Here is a 21,152-nt window from a genome sequence, read left to right on the forward strand (position 1 = left end):
TTAATTTTTTGTTTATACTTATAAGGGCATCAAAATTTTCGATGTTCACGATTATTTTCTGATATTTTATACATTTTAAAACTATTTTGGAGGTGTAGAAATAGTGTACCTATTATTTTTTATTGTTTTTTTCATTATCAAAAGTTAAAGGTTTTGGAAATCTGCTCATATACACCCATATCGTCATTGACATCAGAAGATAATTTAGTCAACTCCAATATCATTGGTAAACTTTACAACAAACTCATTTTAATGTTTTTCTTATATTCTCCAATTATTTAAATAAACTCAAATATATAAGGTAATCCAGTCAGTTATAATTTTTTCAATAATAAAATTTTTCAGTACCATCTTCATTCGTTTACATTAAAAAATGTCTTCTTTTTTTTTTTCTCTTTGCGCCATATGGAATTGAAATACAAAATCATATGCCCAATGCATTGATTTCGTTGCTTAACCAAAATTTCGAAAAATGAAGTTATTTTTATTTTAACTTAAAAGTATTTTTAAGAAAGTTTCTTTCATTAAGGAAAATTTTAATAAAAATTCATTTTAAATTGTTTTTAGAAATGGTAGATAAACAAAATACTAGCTCTGTTTTATAGTATTCCGCATCAAAAATGTTTATCTCTACTAAAACAGCTTCAATTAAAAAAAATCTTATTTTAGCTTCCAGTTAGAGATTTAATTACTCCATTTAAAATTAAAAAACACCTTTCAAAGTGTAAAGTTTGATAATTATTTTCTAAAACTCTTTTAAAAACATTCAAAGAGTTCTGCATTAATGTCATAAAAATTCCTTATTATTAAAATTGCACTCTAAATTCATGAACTTAGACTAACTAATTGACTGAACCATATATTCTTGATGTTTTTGTTGCGAATAAAAAGTATTTCAGATAAATATTTACTTTCTTCATTTATGAAAGGAATATTTTGAATTTTTTCTAAACTATTGATTATCTTTTTCAAGATATAGCAGTCATGTTTCTTTTTTTAGAATTTAACATTGGGAATAATTTATAAAATAGTGATATGACTGATATAAAACTCGAGACATTTAAATGTGGTCAAATGCTTAGTGGTCCTTAGATAAACTGAACATGTTTAGTATGCTTAATAAACAGTGGAAAAATATAATTCAAAAAGATGCATTTATGTCTAACGAACTTCTAAATAATGTTCGGGACCTTTTCAAACAAATATAGTTTAAAATGGATAGAATAATTGGAGTACAGAGAAAAGAAATATTGATAATTAATTAAAAATTTTATGATATTTATTATATTATTTATTGTAATTATTATGATATTTATTATATTATTTATTATAATTATTATGATATTTATTATATTATTTATTATAATTATTATGATATTTACTATATTATTTATTATAATTATTAAATTTATTATATTATTTATTATAATTATTATGATATTTTTATATTATTTATTATAATTATTATGATATTTATTATGACATAATTATAATAATAATTAGTAGTACAGTACATAAAATAAGAAAAAAAACCTGAATAACTTTTGATCTAATGATCGGATCTTTACGTTCAAAGGAAATTCTCGACAAATTTCACTTTAAATTTGCATTTTGCCATTTAAAATTACATCTTTTTAGATAATGTAAAAACTTTACACTTTTTGCAATTCCAACTTTTTTTTGTCTATTATTAAAAAAATAGTGAAAAATAAGACAAATTTACTGAAAGTGATATTTTGTATGAAATTGTCTTTGGATATCCGAATTTTATAGTTACATGTAAAAAAATTTCAATTCGCTTAAAAATTTATGCTGAAAATATACAAGAAATAAAAGTAACATTAAGGGGTTCAAATTTTGGACCGCTCTCTTGACCAAACTATAATGACCTTAAGTCCTAGATTGAGGCTACCACCTATATTTTGGGGGTCAGATATCCGAATCCGTTAAAAATAAAGGTAGTGAGAGATGTACGTTTGTGTCTGGTTTAGTAACTTAAAATATCGTCTGCGCTAATTAATTAGTATATTTGAGGTTATTTTTTGAACCTTTAAGTCCTGGAATGTGAGGATCCGATCATTAGATTAACAGTTATTCATGATGGTCCGCTTTTTATTTATGCGCGTTATATATGTCCCTTTTATAGCTTATATTTATATATACTTTGAAATATAGTTGAAATATAGCTGAATATATTTTAAAATATAGCTGAATCATAATATTTTAACATACCAAAAACTTTATTCCTGTCCTTATTAATAATATTAAACGATATTAAGTGATATTAAAAAAGTAACTTCTTTTAAAAATGTTTCATCAGTAATAAATCATTTAAAATTTGATTGTAAATCGAAAAGGGAATATGCAATTTCAGTAATCATCTGAAGTCAACGCGTTGTTTGAAGTAATTATCTAAATATCATTTTAGAAATAAAATTTGAAATTATTATCATAGAATGCTTAAGAAATATTATGGCAAATATTACGGCAAAGATTTTGTTTGAAGATTATTTCTAAAGTTTTAATATTTATTATTCAGCTTTAAATTTTTTTTCTGATCATATTTTTATTTCTTTTGAAAGGAATAAAAGATTATATTTTGTACGAACATTGACGTTGTTTTCGCAAATCGAAAATTATGAATTTTTTAATCAGAACTTTTAAATGGGAAAGAAGCATATTTTCGATTTTCGAGTTGGATGTATTAAACTAATACACTATAAAAATCATTTATAAAAAAGTATTCTTAGCTCATTCTTATTTTTTTTAAAAAAAAATTAAGATAAACAATATTTTAGATAGTAATTTTCTTGCCATTATGAAAAATAATTAGTTCTAAGAATTACTCAGAAATATACCGAATGATTCTTTTGATAAAGGACAAACTTTATTTTGTTTAAAAAGGATCTTTATCGTGCAAGCAATTTTTCTAAAGTACATTAGAGAAATTTATACCTTTTAGAAATATTTTTGTTTTTCATCACGTGCTTGTTTTGTTCCTGAAGTACATTTTCAATACTTTTGTCATAATAAGTTTAGAAAAAAGAAACTAAATGGAATGATTGCAATATTTTTTAGTTACTTTCGTTTCGAAGCTATAGGGTTATTATTTTAAAGTTATTCTTATTGTATTTGCTCGTTTTTCTTGGTAGCTTTAGTTTACTTTTTTGTGTAAGATAATATTTTAATAAATTTCATACGAGACAGAAAATATGACTTAAGTTTGTAGAATTTCTTGAAAAATATTTTTCGAATCGTAAACAGCAGCATAACATAAGCACATAAACTTATGAAGGAATGATATATATATATATATATATATATATATATATATATATATATATATATATATATATATATATATATACATACGGAAACATTTCTACACTTATACAGTTTTTCTTAATTCTCAAGAAATACTTAAAAGATCATTTTACAACTTCAGAAGTGATGTGATTTAGATCCTGCACTTTATCTTCCTTATCAGTGACGTTTAAAGCTTTCAGAGGTTTGATGAGCAGAAAATAAATTACAAAACAAAATAGGTGCTTTTAAGCACCCTATGACAAAAAATGTTGCAACAAATTCAAAAATTTAAAAAAATATTTTGGTCATTATATGTAATTATTGCGTAACATTTCGTAAACCTAGATTAAAAATTTATGGAGATATTGACATTTTTGTTAAAAAACTAGTTTTTTATTTGTCTTACGTTGTTCTGCTTTAACTTTGAAAGTATTCAATAAAATTGAACAAAAGTTTTGGAGCAATTTAAATTTAATTACAAAATGTTTGCTTTAAAAGTTGAGAAAAAAAATCCTTAAAAGCTGTGCAATATATAAGTAATTAAAGCATTTTCTTTGTTCTGCGCTTGTAGGGTAAAAATTTAATGTTTGTTTCACGATTTTGTAGTGAATCGCATTTGGCAACTGATGAAAAAATTCCGATTTCATTATCAGAAAAATTTGAAAAGTTTCAATAAATTTTTTAAGCAATTTTTTTATTTATTTTAAAATAAATTCAAAATGATGAGGGGCTTTCAACAAATATTATTTTGCGTTATAAGAGGAAATTAAATAATAAATGATAATATCTCATGCACATACTCATAATAATTCATACACATATTTATTTATACAATATTTAATTTTTTAAGATATTTATTTGCCAAATACGATTCACTACAAAGTTAAGAAAGAACAATTTTAAATTTAACTACCTTTTAAAACTACTTTTATTAGTCATATCTAGCAAAGTTTTAAACAATTTTTCTGAAACATTTACGCAATAATTTTGTGATTAGTCTTACATTGTGAAATTTTTTTTAAGATTTTATTGTTTGTTTTTTAAAGTTATAGCAAAAAAAGTAAGACAAGAAATATTTTTTTTTAAAACAATCTTATTCCCGTAAATATTTAGGCTAAGTTAACAAACCTTCTTGCAATTATTAGGAATGATGACTAAAAAAACTATTAAAAATTATCGATATTTTGCCAATTTCTTTCATTTCCAATGGCCAAAGTTACATATTGGCCTCTACATCATTATAGGGGAGGAAGAAATGAGAGCATTAAGAAAAGAAAAGCATAACAGGCTTGGCAAAAGAAAGGAAAAAATAAAATAAAATCTATGAACTCAATAAGTCTCTTGCGTAACAACTATTTTTAGCATAGACTACTTGAAAACACTATTTTCGGTTTATAATTTATTGTTGGTTCCTCAAACCTCTAAAAGCTTTAATCTTCATTGATAAGGCCGGGATAGCCGGGTAGGGAGCTGGGCCCATGTCCAAGAGTTCTTGGGTTCGATCCCCGCAGGCCCGTGTAGTAAATGGTGACTGATGACTGATGCACATTAAATCTGTTGAACCGCAAAGTCCTCCATATTCCCATAACAAATCAATAACTCTGGGGATACTGATCCAGGAGTTTCCTTGTCTCCAGGATTGGTTCAAAATTACAAGGCTGCGGAGTTGAACATTAATAGTCGTGAACCCAAATATTTGGTCAGCTGTTTAACGACGGATATAAAATAAAATAAAATCTTCATTGATAGGCATGAAAAATCGCATATACTATACACTATAAAGTGATTCTCTAAGTATTTTTTTGAGAAAGATCACAAAATGTGTTAGTATAGAAGTGTCTCCACTATTTTGTCCAACGCCTGTATATCTATTTGTCGATCTATCTATGTATATATTGATAACACGCTCAGTATTTTCCAAAGAAAAAAAATAATCTTCACCGGTTTACTGAATATAATTTTTTTTAGATGAACTGCGTGACAGAGAAAGTTTTCATCAATAAGTCCACTAGCAAGCATTTCGGTGAGACCTTTTTCATCAGGAAGACTATTAGGCAATTTTAAAGAATTATGTACTAAATCCAATCCATGCATAAGGCTTATATTTAATGCGCAATCAGTAAAACCTTTTCCCACAAAGAATGAAATAATTGTGATTAAAATATCTTAAATGCGATCATGAAAGTTTTTTGCGGAAACTAAACAGACACACGTTACTGAGGTCTATTAATATTTTAATTATGTCCAAAATAATACAGTCCTGCAGTGGACTGATCGTTAAGACACGGTTCCCAGCAGATCACCGAAGTCAAGCATCACTGGCTGCGGTCAGTGTGCGGTTGGGTGACCCACTTGGATCAGTCTGAGTAGGGACCGAGGGTGTGCGTTATTGGTCCTCGTTAAACTGTGCTACCGTAATGTGCTCGACTTCGCGTGCAGGTCGTCGGGCTACCGAAGCGGGGGGGGGGGGCATCCCCTCTGCAGAGGATCAAAATTGTGATGGCATGTCTTCGGATCATCCTCAGGGATGCTTCCCAGACCGTCGCCAATAGCCCATTCTGCAGCTCTTGTGCGATGTAAATGAACTACCAACCAACCAACCGACCAAAATGATACAAAAATCGTTTTCAAAGTTGAATGTCTTCTCAATCTATATCTAATTAGAATCATACAGACGTTTTACTTCAGAGGCTCTGTCTTGACTCCCTTTTGCATACAATAAAAATATAACTCAACTTTTTTGTTTATGAAGTTTTGAACAACGGTTCGATATCCACGACAAGCTTCTAAATTTTTATATATATATATATATATATATATATTACGTAAGGACTTATCGTGGTACTAAGTTACAATTAATCACATGATTGAGATTACGTATCCGATAGATTTTTCCTTTATTAAGTACTTTTCCGAAGTTCGTTTCATGGTGTGATTTAGTCCCCTATATACTCTCACATAATTATTATAAATTATTCGTTCGCTTTCTGACTTTAATATGCAGGGTGTCTCAAAAGGTCGTTTACAGACTTAACATGCTGGTCTGTCATGTCATGATGAACAAAATTTACATAGGAACTTGTGTCCGAAAATTAAAACTGCGACCGCTAGAGGGCGATAATTGCACGAAAACGGGAGAGTGGGAAAAACAATCATTTCAGGCGTGGACGTTGAAGGAGAAGGATGAATGAGTTTAGTAACGCAGAAATGGCCGACATGCATTACGTATACGGCGCCGCTGATGGAAATTGACGAGCCGCGGCACGGACGTACCTTGAGCACTTCCCAAACAGACGTCAGCCAAGTCATGTTTTGTTTGGACGATTGTACCGCAGATTATGTGAATCAGGTGCTTTCGTAGCACGTAGCCACCTCGGCGGAGAACGTGCTACACTCACACTTGTCGTAGAGGAAACCGTTCTACAGGAGTATGCCATCAACCCGCAAAGAAGTCTCAGAGAAGGCGAACGTGTCTTGGGTGTAGCTCGTTTCACCATAATGCGCATACTGCACGATGACATGCAACACCCTTACCACTTCCAAAAAGTACAGGCATTGTGCGCTGACGATTATCCCAAACGCATTGCATTCTCACGCTGGAATTTGCAACAGCGGGTCGCACAGCCAGATTTTCCATCATGGATTTTGTTTTCTGAAGAATCCTGCTTTACACGGGATGGTGTCGTGAACCTGCACAACATGCACGTATGGGCGAATGAAAACCCAAGATGTATGCCCATGCACATCAACAACGTTTCAGCGTAAGCGTTTGGGCTGGTATTATCGGTGACATGTTGATTAGCCCTTACCTTCTACCTGAACGCCTCGACGGAAATACCTATCGCATTTTTTTAGAAAGAGTTTTGCCGGATCTGATGGGTGACGTTCCAGCCGCTACACGCCGAAACATCTGGCTTCAGCATGATGGAGCGCCTGCCCACTTTAGCTACGCTGTTCGGGAATACCTCGATAGGATTTATCCTAATCGCTGGATCGGTAGAGGCGGACCAGTCCCATGGCCACCGCGATCCCCCGACCTGACTCCCCTGGATTTCGACCTGTGGGAACACATGAAGTCCATAGTGTACGAGACACCTGTAACATTGGACATGGATCTTATCGCCAGGATCGCGGAAGCGGCAACACGTGTCCGTGACACTCCTGGCCAATTTGAACGGGTTCGTGAATCCATGCGCCGACGCTGTGAAACGTGCATTGTGGCGAATGGAAGGAATTTTGAGCATTTGCTGTGATGTAATGGTGTTTTATAATAAAAATCATATTAACACCGCTATCGATATCATTTTTTTTCTCCTCATCCAAACCTGCACTTATCGCCCTCTAGCGGTCTCAGTTTTAATTTTCGGACACAAGTTCCTATGTAAATCTTGTTCATCATGATATGACAGACCAGCATGTTAAGTTTGTAAACGACCTTTTGGGACACCCTGTATTGATGAAAAACAAAGAGAGGAACGGCTTTTTTTAAAATAAAGAGCGAAATAAGTAACGCCTATGCCCAAATAAGGTTTAGGAACATGGCTAAGTTCTTCGTGACCGCTTCTGCCCCGCAGTGGTCTGTGATATCGTTTGTGTAAAAATACTTCATTTGCTCGATGAATCTGGTATCGTTTGGACGTTTTGAAATAATCGTAGCTTACCCCAAGCCCTTTTATTTCACTTCTTTGTTTACCCATCTTTAGTATGGCCACTCATCGTTGTTTAGACAGTATCCCAAGATGGCGGATTAGTGGAAGACTCGAGGGGGTCAAATTACAGTTTACCCACCGTAAAAGGGCAACAATGGGATATTTCTGACAGGGAAGTTATACAGGGATGAGATTCTTGCCCCTTATGTGAGACTTTTCGGTAGAGCATATAAACCAAATTTCATCTTTATGGAAGATAACGCCGGTCCACACAGAGGTCAGTTGTAGGACAAATACCTCCAATTGGAATATATTGAAAGATTAGAGTGGCCTTTGACGTCATCTGACTTTAATTCCATCGAACACGTATTGAAAGCCCTTTGACACTGATTTGCAGCTCGAAGACCTTTTCCGACGACTATCAATGAGCTGGAAGGTGTCTTGGTGCAAGATTGGTTGCGGTTGAGACAGGGACTTGACCTTAGCAAGGATCACTGATTAGAACTCTAGTAATATGTAAGAAACATCGATAAGAGAGTTTTACAGCTGGTAGAGGTGACCATACACAATGTTAGGCATGTTTTTCTCTGATTGACAGGGGGTCGGTCAGTTGCAGTTCTGAACAAGTGACCAGGTTCCATATTTAAGGTACAGATTAGGCGGATTTTGGTTCGTATACTGATCTAATATCGAGAGAAAATGTGGTACTCATGACAAAAAATCTATTTTATAAAATTAGTTAATAGAGCAAATTGTTTTATGTGCTATGCATTTTTAGAATATCTGACGCTCTACTGATAAGTATTGACCAACATAAAACAACTTACAATAAACATTAAGAGTGACTTTTTCTTGCACTGAACGTTGGAAAGCATCATTTTTAGCCTCACACGTAAACCGGCTTTCATGATCTGCTGATGAAACAGGAACACTTATTCGACTTCTTGTAGAAGATCCACCATAGACAGTGTCTATGATTTCGGACTTATGAGGATCTTTCAGAATAACCCCATCTTTCCACCACTGAATATATGCAGGTGGATTGCTACTTCCAGACCAACATTCTAACTTTACCTATAATGAAGAAATAATTTAATTAATTCAATTGAAAGTTTTAAAGAAATGTTTTCAATAGGGATGAATGTAATAGAGTGATTTATATTCTGTATCAAGTATATATATTAAGAAAGATTTCTCGAAAAATGCTTTATATGCATAATTGAAGTAATTAAAAGTGGAACGGAGAGCTGACAGTGGAACGGAGGCAGGCGACACAGAATTCTATTAGCCTAGCAGACAAAATTAGAATTTTTACATGAAGTGGCAGATTAATACTGACTTTTCTGCTGCGAGGTATAGATTTATACAATCCTTTGTCACTTGTCATAGCACTTTTCCCTTCAATTGGACAATTTATATGGACTGAATTTTTTTGTTGACTGATTTACACAATTTCAAAGCTATGGGTTAATAAGAACAATGCGATGTAAAACAACTTATAATAACTAGCGTTTAATAATGACAAACTATTTATTAATTACACTACAGCTTCGCTAACTAGCATATTATACAATAATTATTGATAGCTGCTAAAATTATAGTATCTACCACTAAAGAAAAACAACACAAGCTGAGGCTCATGCCATGCGAGGAAATGAATTTGGAAGCTTGGAAACTATAAATTCTATAGTTTAAAGGGGCCAAATCGGCCCACTTATTTTTGAGTAATTTGATATTCAGATCTCTTGAACAATTCCAAATAATCCAAAAATTTTATTAACGCAATAATAAAATACTTTTATCTTAAGATAATTTCATGCTAAATATAACTTTATAAAATGTATATTATTTTCTGTTATCATAGTCCGGATTTTGTTCTTCAAATTTTTTAGCATACAGATTTTTAAATCATTTTTAATTAAGTAATTGACATGACAGAAACAGTAGTTGAGTGAAATGGCTGTATAGTTTCTGATAAAGGAATGATTTCTTTTTAAATAAAAAAGGAACTTCGAAATTTTTATTCCCTGTGCTAATAATTCAAATTTATGTAAATATTTGTATGTCTAAAAAAACTGGTAATAATTAAATTTAAATAAGGAAAACGTAATAAAATTAAAAAATTACCTTTTGAATCTTTGGGTTCAATATTGTTCAGAAATTTTTTAATCTCTGCAACAGTTCCAGATCTACTGCCAAGTCCTCGAAAATTTAAATTACCTGAAGCCAAAAGTTTTGTCCGCTCTTGTATTAAACAATTTACAACATATTTTGAAAATAGTGGTGAGATCCTGTCCTATTTGCCGGGTCAACAATACAAATCTTTCGGGATAAAAATGTTTACTTATTCAAATAAAGTATGTGTTTTTGTCTGATTTAGATTTATGCCAGATCTTAATTTTATTAATATCAACAATTTCAACGCTCCCATCTTTTTTGTTTCAATTTATCCAACAAAATGTAAAGGTAATAAAATATCATATAATATTGACAGACGTACAAACAAAAGTTTTTTTTCGCCTTTTTTAATGAATACAAAAACGAATGTGTGGAACTATACAAACAATGCATATTTTATTAAATGCATATTTTACACGGCTCTGATGAAAATTAAGAATACGGAGGTGAATAAAATACTGAAATGAATCAACAGTAGTACTTACGAGTTCAAAGTTGAAAACTGGTTATTAAGCTTAGAAGTATTTCATTAAAATGAAGCAGATGGCGTAATGATAAGTTTGTAGTATCATCCCGCTACTCAAGTAAGCTAATTTACTAAAATATCCGTAGATTACAAGAAGTTTCCATGTGAAAATAAGAACTAAGTTCAGCGGCAGAGATTCCAGACTAGAAGTTCTTATAAAAATATTTTAACCTTGAATTGCGAATCACCCACAATATTACATTGCAGCAAATATGGAATTATCCTGTAAAATAACCAACATTGCTAATAAAATAGCATTTGTTACTTAAAAGAACTCTGGAAGGGCACAGTCCGTAGAATGAAATCCGGGATTAACAATTCGCCAATAGTTCGTGACCAACGACATGACTCTGGGAATGTGGTCAGTTATAATAGCAGGTTGCTTATACTTTCCACGTAAGCTGGTATCCGTCTATTTGATGTGGGGTGGCACTTTTGATACTTCTTAGAGTTTTAAGGCTTTTACAAATAATTTTAACTTTAAAACTTTCAACTTTCAATGTAAAGATAATTTTATTGCTGCAAATTAGTTTTAAAGCAATAACTTTAGAAATAATGATATCTCAAAGCTGATTCAAATAATTTTTTTCTTCTTTTTTTTTAGTGAGCAACTCAAATTTGAAGTTTTTAAGTAAACAGAGGGTTCGTGACCCAACACTTCTACTTTTTCAATAGCGTATCCTTTAAATTTTATAACTGAAACAATGTTATTCTTCCCAGAAGTTTATAAATCGCAGATTATTTTGATTCTCAGATTATAAGAATTATGACATCTGATATTCAAGTTTTTACAATATTTAGCATCTATCGTAAGCAGATTTCTATATAACGGAGCAACTTCTCTCCAGGAAATTTTGCTTTTTGGAATGAATCTTTAACATGATTATTTATGTGGTTTATATTGCTTCCGCCAGTGGCATATACATTTATTGTGTTACATTTTGTTAGTGTGGTATGCATATTTATTGTGATATTAATATTTTCTTGTAGATTCATTGCATCTTTATAGTGTGACAGGATTAAGCTCTTAATCTACCAAGGTTATGGAGATTTTATCTCCTCATCTACGTGTTAGGAACACTGAGAAATATTTCATATAGCAAACAAAACATTTTTATTTGTAATTACTTACCGTCTCACCTTCTCTTGGCTGTAAGGGATCAACTGATATTGTTACATTTTGGGGAGGGACTGAAAAAAAAAACATTATTAATAGTTAAAAATATGTTAATTAATTTTAAATCTGTTATGCGAATAATAGTACCCATAGATGTGGATTGAGTTTCTAAAAAGTTTCTGTTTCTAAGTTGAATGAATCTAAAAAAGACCTTCCCAGTAACTTTCAATCTCTCTTTTTTATAAAAAAAATTCTATAGAAATACTTTTTCGAATGTTAAAAATTTATTTGGTGATTATTTTAAGTTATTAATTTGTACAGAATCTTCACTGATTGACCTTAGATGGAGAGGTATTAATTTTTAGGATAGACTAATATCAAAGAAATTAAGACAATTATATCCACAAAATATTATAGACAATTATTATAGGATATTATAGACAATTATATCCACAAAAATATTTCCATGAAATAGATTGGTTTTTTTTCGGTACAATAATTATCAAAGTGTTATGATTAATAATCACAAATATTTAAATTGTTGCACTTTTAAACACATTTTTGGATCCACTGACAATTTTCTGAACTTGGCATGATTAAATTATAATAAAAAAGGAAATAATTAAATAAAACATTTTCGAGACATATTTTCACCATGAATACCAAGAATTAGGTTAAAAATAATTTCATAATAATAACTAATTTGACAAACGAAGCATATTTTTTAAAATTTTCTTTCGCATTGACTTTAAGCAAAAATGACAAAAATAATTTTACTTTATTACATTTTAAAAACGAAGATATTTTTAAGTTATTAGAAATACTACAGTTTTTCTATCTTACAAACATTTTGGATTTATAAGATGATGTTCAAATGCCCTTTAGAAAATTATCTTGAGTCTATTGACCAACAAGTATTTCAAAAGAATTTTGAAGTCTCAGTACTCATTTTAAGAATACAAGAAAACATCCCATTATAGTTAGAAAAATATGGAGTTTCAAGATGTTTATCTATTCTTAGGTAAGACTTCAGACATTTCTCCTGAGCTCTCAGACAGACTTTTATTTTCTCTCGATTTAGATAAATTACTTTATCAAAATTTTCTTCTGAACTTCTTAATCCTCTACCAAAAAACTCTTATTTAATTTCGTAATTTTCAGTAATAGCTATTCCACTCAGACAAATATATGTTCTCTTTTGTTTACCTTTAATAAATAGTGATTTTACAATAAAGGTATCATTCCTGATCCCTTTTCATAACAATAAGTCAAAACTTACAAATAAGATATTTTTGTTAAGAATCTTCGTAAGAAATAGGTACTTTATTTGTGTTGGACTAGAGCTACACAATGGGTTATTAGCGACGATCTGGAAAACATTCCTGAAGATGATCCGAAGACACCATAGCAATTTTGATCCTCTGCAGAGTGGATGGCTCCCGTGCTTTTGTAGCCCGACGACCTGCACACGAAACTGAATCTTTGCAAAACTGAAAATATGCGTACTAGGAGTTATTGCAAATTAATATTTTTTGAAGGAAAAAACCAAATTTGGCGGAAATTGAATTAATGTAGTCCCAAGAATATGAAGATGCTAGGTTTACTTGATAATAAAAAAAATCTTTATTAGCTTCAAAAATTATTAAGCTGGAAATAGTCGATTGGTTTCGAGTTTTCAAAAACATGTTTCATCGATGTGTTCAAAAACATGATTCAACACGTGTATTGACTTTTGAAAATGGGCGCCTTGTATAATGAAATAATGGGAACAAGCCAACTTCTTTTTTTGAATGAAGTTTTCCAATTATCAAGTACATTCGAATTCAATATGTCGCTGTTATTCAAAAACTCGAATTGTCAGAATTATACAAGAGTGAAATCTTAGATTTAAATTGGTGGATTTGGTATTGTGTGGATTTTAATTTTGACATCTTCGGTAATCTATGCGTCTTTGCTTTTCTTGCCATTTAAAAAAATTTTAATCATATTTATCGTAACATTGTTCAAATTTGCATTTAACATAAAATGTTGCTTACTTAAACCATGTTTTCGTAATCTGATATAGGGCAAAATTAACCTGCGCCACAGACCACAAGGCAATTTAATTCAAAAATGGTGATTAAAATTTGAGTTGCCAATAAATACCACTTTTTCGTTAAAAACTTATTTAATGTTATCCAAAACTTTTACTTCCAATATAATTTAATACATGCTTTAATCATCCCGGTTACGTCACGCTGATTCAGGAGTACTGAATTTGGTTATCAAAAGTCTTATCCGAGTTAAAATTAATTTCGAATTTTCAATTTATGGTCGATAATATTTAAAAGCTTTCTATTTAATGTAATTTAATCACAACACGAAGTAGAACATTTTAGTAAAATTACCATGATGTGTGGTAAAGGTATTTCTGGTATAAAAAATGATTAAAAAAATTTGTTAATAAAACCAAAATACGAGGTATTAAAGCTATTTATTTAGCATTTATTTGCTCATATGATTACGGTCTTATCGAAAGTTCTGGTTTTCAAAATTAGAGTTCTTATTACCTCACATTTATTAAAAATACAAAACTGAAAGTAGTATAATAATTCTTATGCCATGCTCTAGGATATCAAGATCAACTTAACAAATTTTACCATATTTGCGAAATTGAACACCTATTTAAAACAATATTTTTTTTGCAAATTTTACCTAAATCATTACCCAAGTGATTCGATAAAGATTGCTGCACTTTTTGGTGTTCCCCTGAAGCTGGAAACACGGTAATTTATACTATATTCTGGTAGTTTTGACCATACTTTTTTCACAGTAGATGTCCAGAATTATTTCAGATTTATTTTGTTGCGAATAGATGTTAATAACAAATTCCATGCTGCATTATTAGTTCAAATATTCAAACTTTAAATTTTAGTAGTTGAAAACGTTATAAACCATACTTATTAGACAGTTCGGGCTTCAACAGTTATTTCACCGCAATGTGACCTTATTTCTGTCACTGATGAGAGAATCAGTAAAATGTTAGAAAAACCCATTATCAGAAAAAGTATAAACCGAAGAAGCGTGATCAATATCACAAATAATGATGAAATTGATAAGTGTTTTTATAAAACTAACATATCCAAGTATTTGTAAAAAACCAAATTCTGATTTTCTTCTGCTTGTAAGTTCATTAACTTTAACTTATTTTGGGAAAACTAATTAATGATCATGTTTATACAAAACTAAGAAAAACATCAAAACTATTATAATTTTATGATGGAAATTCAGAGGAGCAAGTAATAGAAAAACATCTTCAAGTTAAACTACATAATAAGCTTATTTAAAAGAGCAAATATTCCAAATCTGCAACTGATTAAATAAAGCGGAACAACAATTTTAAAACTCAAATATAAAGAAACTAGAGATAAGAGAACACTTTGTTACCATTATTCCTGCAGATAATGGTACTTGTTATAGTAACGTGACAAAGGTTTTTCTGTTATGCTAGTTGTAAATAGAATAAGAGCTTTAGGAATACGGGATTTTCTTACTCTCCACACTTTTTTCTCTCTTTCTCTCTCTGGGTGTGTTACCATGGCTTTAACACAGCTTGATTTTTCCCTGCTCCATTATGTTCCCCCTTTTTACTCAAATGGTTTGCCGTGAGGAAAAAAATGTAATATTTTCGGTAACTATGGCAACGGAGAGGGGAAAAGTGTAGAGAGTGGGAAAAAGTGTAACCCCGAGTTGCCCATTCTTTTTCAAAAACGTATAACTGCATTGTTTGTGCCTGCATTCAATCCAACTCTATTTATTTCAAAAAGAAAAAAAAACTTGTTTTGTTTTGATTTTATTTGTAATTGAAAATGAATAATATTTATCATAAAATGTTTTGAAACCATGACTTACACAAAACTGTTAGTTTCACTTCAGCAGCTAAAGGTTCAACAGTGGCACTATTATTCACTTCACAACGCACGCTTATTTCATTGTCGGACGCTTCAATTTCAAATGATATTATGCTTGTAATCCTCCCTTGTACAACAGAACTAACACTTGAAACCTGAAATAAATTAAAATTGTTACACATTGCATTAAACAACAACCCCCTTTAATTTATAAATTTGTTTTTAAACCAGGACCAGGATAGATGAGAAAATCAATGCTCATAAAATAAAGCATTTTCAAACTATGCATAATTTAAAAAAAAAATTAGGTGCTGACCAGTTGCAATCCTCAAATAATAAAATAATTTTCAAAAACAATGAAGCTAGTTATATATTTAAATTTAAAATAAACATAAATGTATTACAAACAACAAAAAATTCAAAAGGTATGAACTATTTCGTCAAACAAAACAGTTATTAGAACATCTTTCAATGAGCATGAGACATCAAGTTTGAAAGTTGCTATTCCATAGTGCTATGCGATTCTAAACTTTTTCAATTATTACTTTATTTATCAAATTTTAAATTCTAAACAGTTGCTGATGATCAAGCATTTTTAAAGACATTATGACTTAACATAAAGTTTGCTCCCATTAATATATCGTAGAATATTTCTCAGGCAAACTTCATTGAAGTTTTTGGTAGCCTTGTGAAGTTTTCTTGGAGATAAATTCTTCAAATTATTGGTACTATTTACATTTTAAACAATCACTACTTACAGGAAGGAAAACAAAATAAATACTTCATAGTATATATTTATTTCAAAAGTATGAAAGGCCTTATTATTCATTCTTAGTTTTTTGAAATTGTAATTTATAAAAAATAAGATTCTCAAGAACCCCCCGAGTGCCTGGCCCTGGTGTGCCATAGGCAATCAGACTGTACTACTCATCTACTACATGTCATACTTCATTTTTAAATATTGTGTAATTTATTCACAGCTAAGTTGGATATGCTTAAAATTATACTCCTGTAGAATTAAAATTTATTTCAATCATATAAAATATATTAAACGTGTAATATCAATGCGTAAATCTTTTGGAAGAAAATAAGTAAACCTTTTAACATTATAAAAAGACTTTAAAAAGGCTGTAAAACTCCTTAGTAAATATTATTTGAACTAACGAAACTTTGAAATTTTCCCAACAATTTAATTATAATTAAAATAGAACACAAAATTCAATAAATTTAAATAAGAAAAAAGAGATATTCTATGCATAAAATGTATTTCACTATTTAATTTCAATTAATTTTAGAAAGGTAATTATAATAATATTTTACTTTCCTGCAACTAACCAGACAGTCGTTTTTTTTATCAAATGTGGCTTAAGTACTTTAATTAGGAAGCAACTCTTAAATATTTAATTGGTAATCTTTCATCCAATTTTCTTAATTTAATTACTATTTCCTCGTTTTCGTAATCCTGTCATTTAAGAAGTTGTAAAACTGTTACTTCAAACTGCAGTTGAACATTCTTAAAGCAATAAAATATTATTTTTTTAAAAATTTTTGATTTTGATTCTTTTTTATCACTACTAAACACGTGTAAAATTGATATTTAAAATAAATTTTAATATTATCATATTGGTTCTAAATCAAATAAGTACGTAAGTATGTACTTGTTTTTAGATTTTTATAAATGTATTACTTTAAGTAGGTGTTTTTACAATTTTATGAATATTAATCTTCAGTTTAAAATTAGGTTAAAATTTTAACGGTTTTTAATTCATTGATGAAAGTCTCAATTGTTCTTTAAGTCTAAAGATGATAAGTCAAAATATAACTTCAAATATTTTTTTTAAAATTAATAATTAGAATTAATTTCATTTAAATAATTTCTAACTGGTATAACACCAGTTTTTTTTTTTAATATCTGTCGGAGGGTTACAAATGTCTAAAGAGCTTGTATAAAGATATAAAAATGTATATATAATATGAAGAAAAAAGAAAAATGCCATACGGAGAAAAAAATCTGGTAAAATTAAAATACTAAATGTAAAGGAAATTTCTGTTTCAAAAGAGAATCTGATGTAAAAACCAAAATATGCGGTATGTAAATCATTTGTTTGTAATTTTTCCGTTCCAGTTTTCGGAATTACTGTTCTCATTACCAAATATATAATAAAAAAAAATGCAAAACAGGAAAATGAATTTAACCAAACAAATGGTTCTTATACCATGCTCCAAAGTGTGATAAATCTACTAAATATTATCACATTTACCAAATTTTATCAGATATTATAAAACCATATTTTATAGTTAACTTTAGAAAAATTACCAAACAGCTTCGGTAATATTTACCGATATTTTTAATGTGCCATCATATCTAGAAAAACAATACATTTTGCCATATCCAGGTAGTATTCAACATACTTTTTCTCAAGGAGGGGAAAATTTTCTAGAACATAGTCCATAAATATTTAAGATAAACCAACTGCATTACGAGATTCTTACATTTTTCTTTTCTACTCTTACGCCGGAGAGAATATCTCTCTTAAAAACCTTACGCACACAAGCATATCTCTCTTTCTTCCTCTGTATATATATATATATATATATATATATATATATATATATATATATATATATATATATATATATATATATATATATGTGTGCACCAGATTACAACAAAAATGTGACAGTCAACACGTGTGACCTCTGCGACGTCGATGCGTGGGTCCGCCGTTGAGGACGTCACATTTTGACGTCTCCTAGACTTAAACATGGGACCACGGTGTGACATATAACTGTCGCAGTAACGTCTCCATGTAACAAGTATTTGACATATTCACGTCTCAACTTAGTCAAACGGTGACCCTATTGAAATGTAAATGTCTCAATTTCGTCACATCATGACTATGTTGAGACGTGAAAGTCACATCCTTGTCATATGGTGACCCCATCGAGACGTGAATATGCCACATCTTCGTCACAGGGGGATTCTGTTGAGATGTAAAAATATCGCATCTTTGACACATGGTGATCTTGACGAGACGTAAATGGTTGGGATACATAAATGGAGGAAAACAGATCCAAATCTCAGCAATGTTGTGATAGAAGATTCTAGTCTCAAATATATGCCATATTATAAAAAAAAATTTCTATTTGCGGCGTTGACCACAAACAGAGAAGAAAAAAACAGCACTTGCCCCATATATTTTTGCTAGATAAGGGTAAATGCTGGATTCGAAAGAAAGTTGAAGGGTCAGATAGTATAGAAAGAGAGGACAACAAGTTCATCCGAACCATGATTTTGGAGGTCATAATCGGTATTTATTTACAAATTTAATTTTACATTTAACAATAAAAACCTGGGTAGCATTAAATTTAGTACAAAATATGCATTAAAAATTATATTTAAAGTTAATTCTATTAATATTATTAAACCATATTAGTATTTAAATTGCACCTTCGCAATTTTGATGCATGAACTATTTCCGGGTTTTCTATATTATTTATTATGATGAATGTCCCTTTCTTTTTTAATTATTTTATTTAATTAACATAAATATTTTTTCAAGAATATTCCTTGTTTACATTTAGTTAACTCTTTTTCCTAAAGTCCCGTAGTGCTCTGATTTTAAAGACACGGTTCCCAGTAGAACACCGAAGTCAAGCGTCACTGGCTGCGGTCAATAAGCGGGTGGATGACCACTTTGATAAGCCTCCGTAAGGATCGTTCCTCGTTAAACTGTTCCACCGTAAAGTGCTCGACTTCGAACTCAGGTCCTCGGGTTACCAAATCAGGGGAGCCATCCCCTCTGCAGAGGATCAAAAGTGTGATAGCGTGCCTTCGGTTCATCTTAAGGGATACTTCCCAGACCATCGCCAATAGCAGATTGTACAGATCTAGTGCGACGAAAATAAAGTACTTACCTACCTACTTTTTACCAGATCAGTTTTATTAAATTTGAAATTTTATTAAATTATTAAATTAATAAATATTACTTGATTGCCCACATTTAGTGTACTATTTTCTTTGCATCACTTTATTTATTTTTTACTTTTCATACTTGTCATGTCAATAGCAAAATATTTTTAAAAATTCCTTAAGTTGGTCAATTTTTCTTTGTGTTTATCTATTTTTTTCTGCACCATCTTAGATTTGCTTAATTCTGTTAGCATGACTCTGACAGCATCTCATCTGCACCTCAACGTGGTACGAAGAGGAACACCTTTCGGTGGACAACGCAGGTGGTAGACTGCCGACAGCGATTGTCTTGCTGCTTCAAAAAGGTTAATTGTTAGATAGAACCTTTTCTTTGAGAAAGCGATATTTCTTTTGGAGCTCCTTATGAGTAGCGAGGAGAAAATAGATTCTATTCCGGAGGATTTTAACAACTCTTTTGAGGAGTCACAAAAGGAATGGACCAAAGCAGTGGCGGCACTTAATAAGCAATTTAGCAGATTTACAGACCTGAGTATAGGGAAAAAATATGAGTGCTGCAAGTGTCACTGAACTGACTAAAATAGCTTTAAAGTACCTTACCTAGATATTGTCTCTAGGCAGAACGAAGTCTTAGCATATACAAAGGGATTTCAGGCTGAATCAAATGATCAACAAAAGAGCTAAGAAAACGACTAAAACTTATGCTGAAATTACAAAGAGTACTCTACAAACGGGGGATCCCAAAGTTATGCCGGAACACGTTCTTGTCATGAGACCAAAAGCAGATTGCACGTCTGAAGAGACTGAACAGTCCATTATAGCTCATGCTAATCCATCAGAGCTCCAAATTGGAGTTAAGGGACTTAAGGTAACAATTGGAGGAATCGTGATCAAAGTGGAGACCAAAAAAGACATATATATATATATATATATATATATATATATATATATATATATATATATATATATATATATATATATATATATATATATATATATATATATATATATATATATATATATATATATATATATATATATATATATATATATATATATATATATATATATATATATATATATATACAGGGTGTCTCAGTTAAGCGCTTCAGAACTCCTAAGAGGGGTAGGGTGCATCCTAACGACTCGGAATCATATAGCAATGCGGGGTCGGAAATGCTTTCCTGAAGCGGTGATGTACACAGAAGCACCATAAAGAAATGAGACCGTAAGTGAAAAATTGCTTTAATAATGCATTGAAAAAATTATTACATGGTTTGAAGTAAGTGTTCGAAGTTTCTGCCACCGGCTACAATGTACAACTCACATCTCCGGCTCATGGACATTCTGCAATACTCCAGGCATATCACGCCGGCAGTTACTGCGATTCTTGCAACCAGCTCCTCAGCATTGTCAACAGGGGTGTCATAAACCAGTGTCTTCATATGATCCCAGAAATAAAAATCAAGACATGATAGGTCGGGTGACCGAGGAGGCCATATAATTTTTTCAATGTATTATTAAAACGATTTTTCACTTACGGGTCCCTTTTCTT

At 30.7% G+C, this 21,152-nt stretch overlaps 1 protein-coding gene across 1 annotated transcript in view; it reads right to left on the reverse strand.

Annotated features, from left to right (window-relative positions):
• LOC107452704 (adhesion molecule nephrin-like) overlaps positions 1-21,152 on the reverse strand; it is a 435,364-nt gene that overhangs the window by 118,789 nt on the left and 295,423 nt on the right. The window contains exons 11-13 of the mRNA XM_071188109.1: positions 15,668-15,821; positions 11,792-11,850; positions 8,783-9,029 (exon numbers count right to left, since the gene is read on the reverse strand). Of these exons, the coding sequence (XP_071044210.1) occupies positions 8,783-9,029; positions 11,792-11,850; positions 15,668-15,821 (460 nt within the window). The remainder of the gene's footprint in view (positions 1-8,782; positions 9,030-11,791; positions 11,851-15,667; positions 15,822-21,152) is intronic.

The sequence above is a fragment of the Parasteatoda tepidariorum genome, chromosome 12 (genome assembly GCF_982258835.1).
Source record: "Parasteatoda tepidariorum strain Cologne lab strain chromosome 12, Ptep-v5.0, whole genome shotgun sequence".
Lineage (NCBI taxonomy): Eukaryota > Metazoa > Arthropoda > Arachnida > Araneae > Theridiidae > Parasteatoda > Parasteatoda tepidariorum.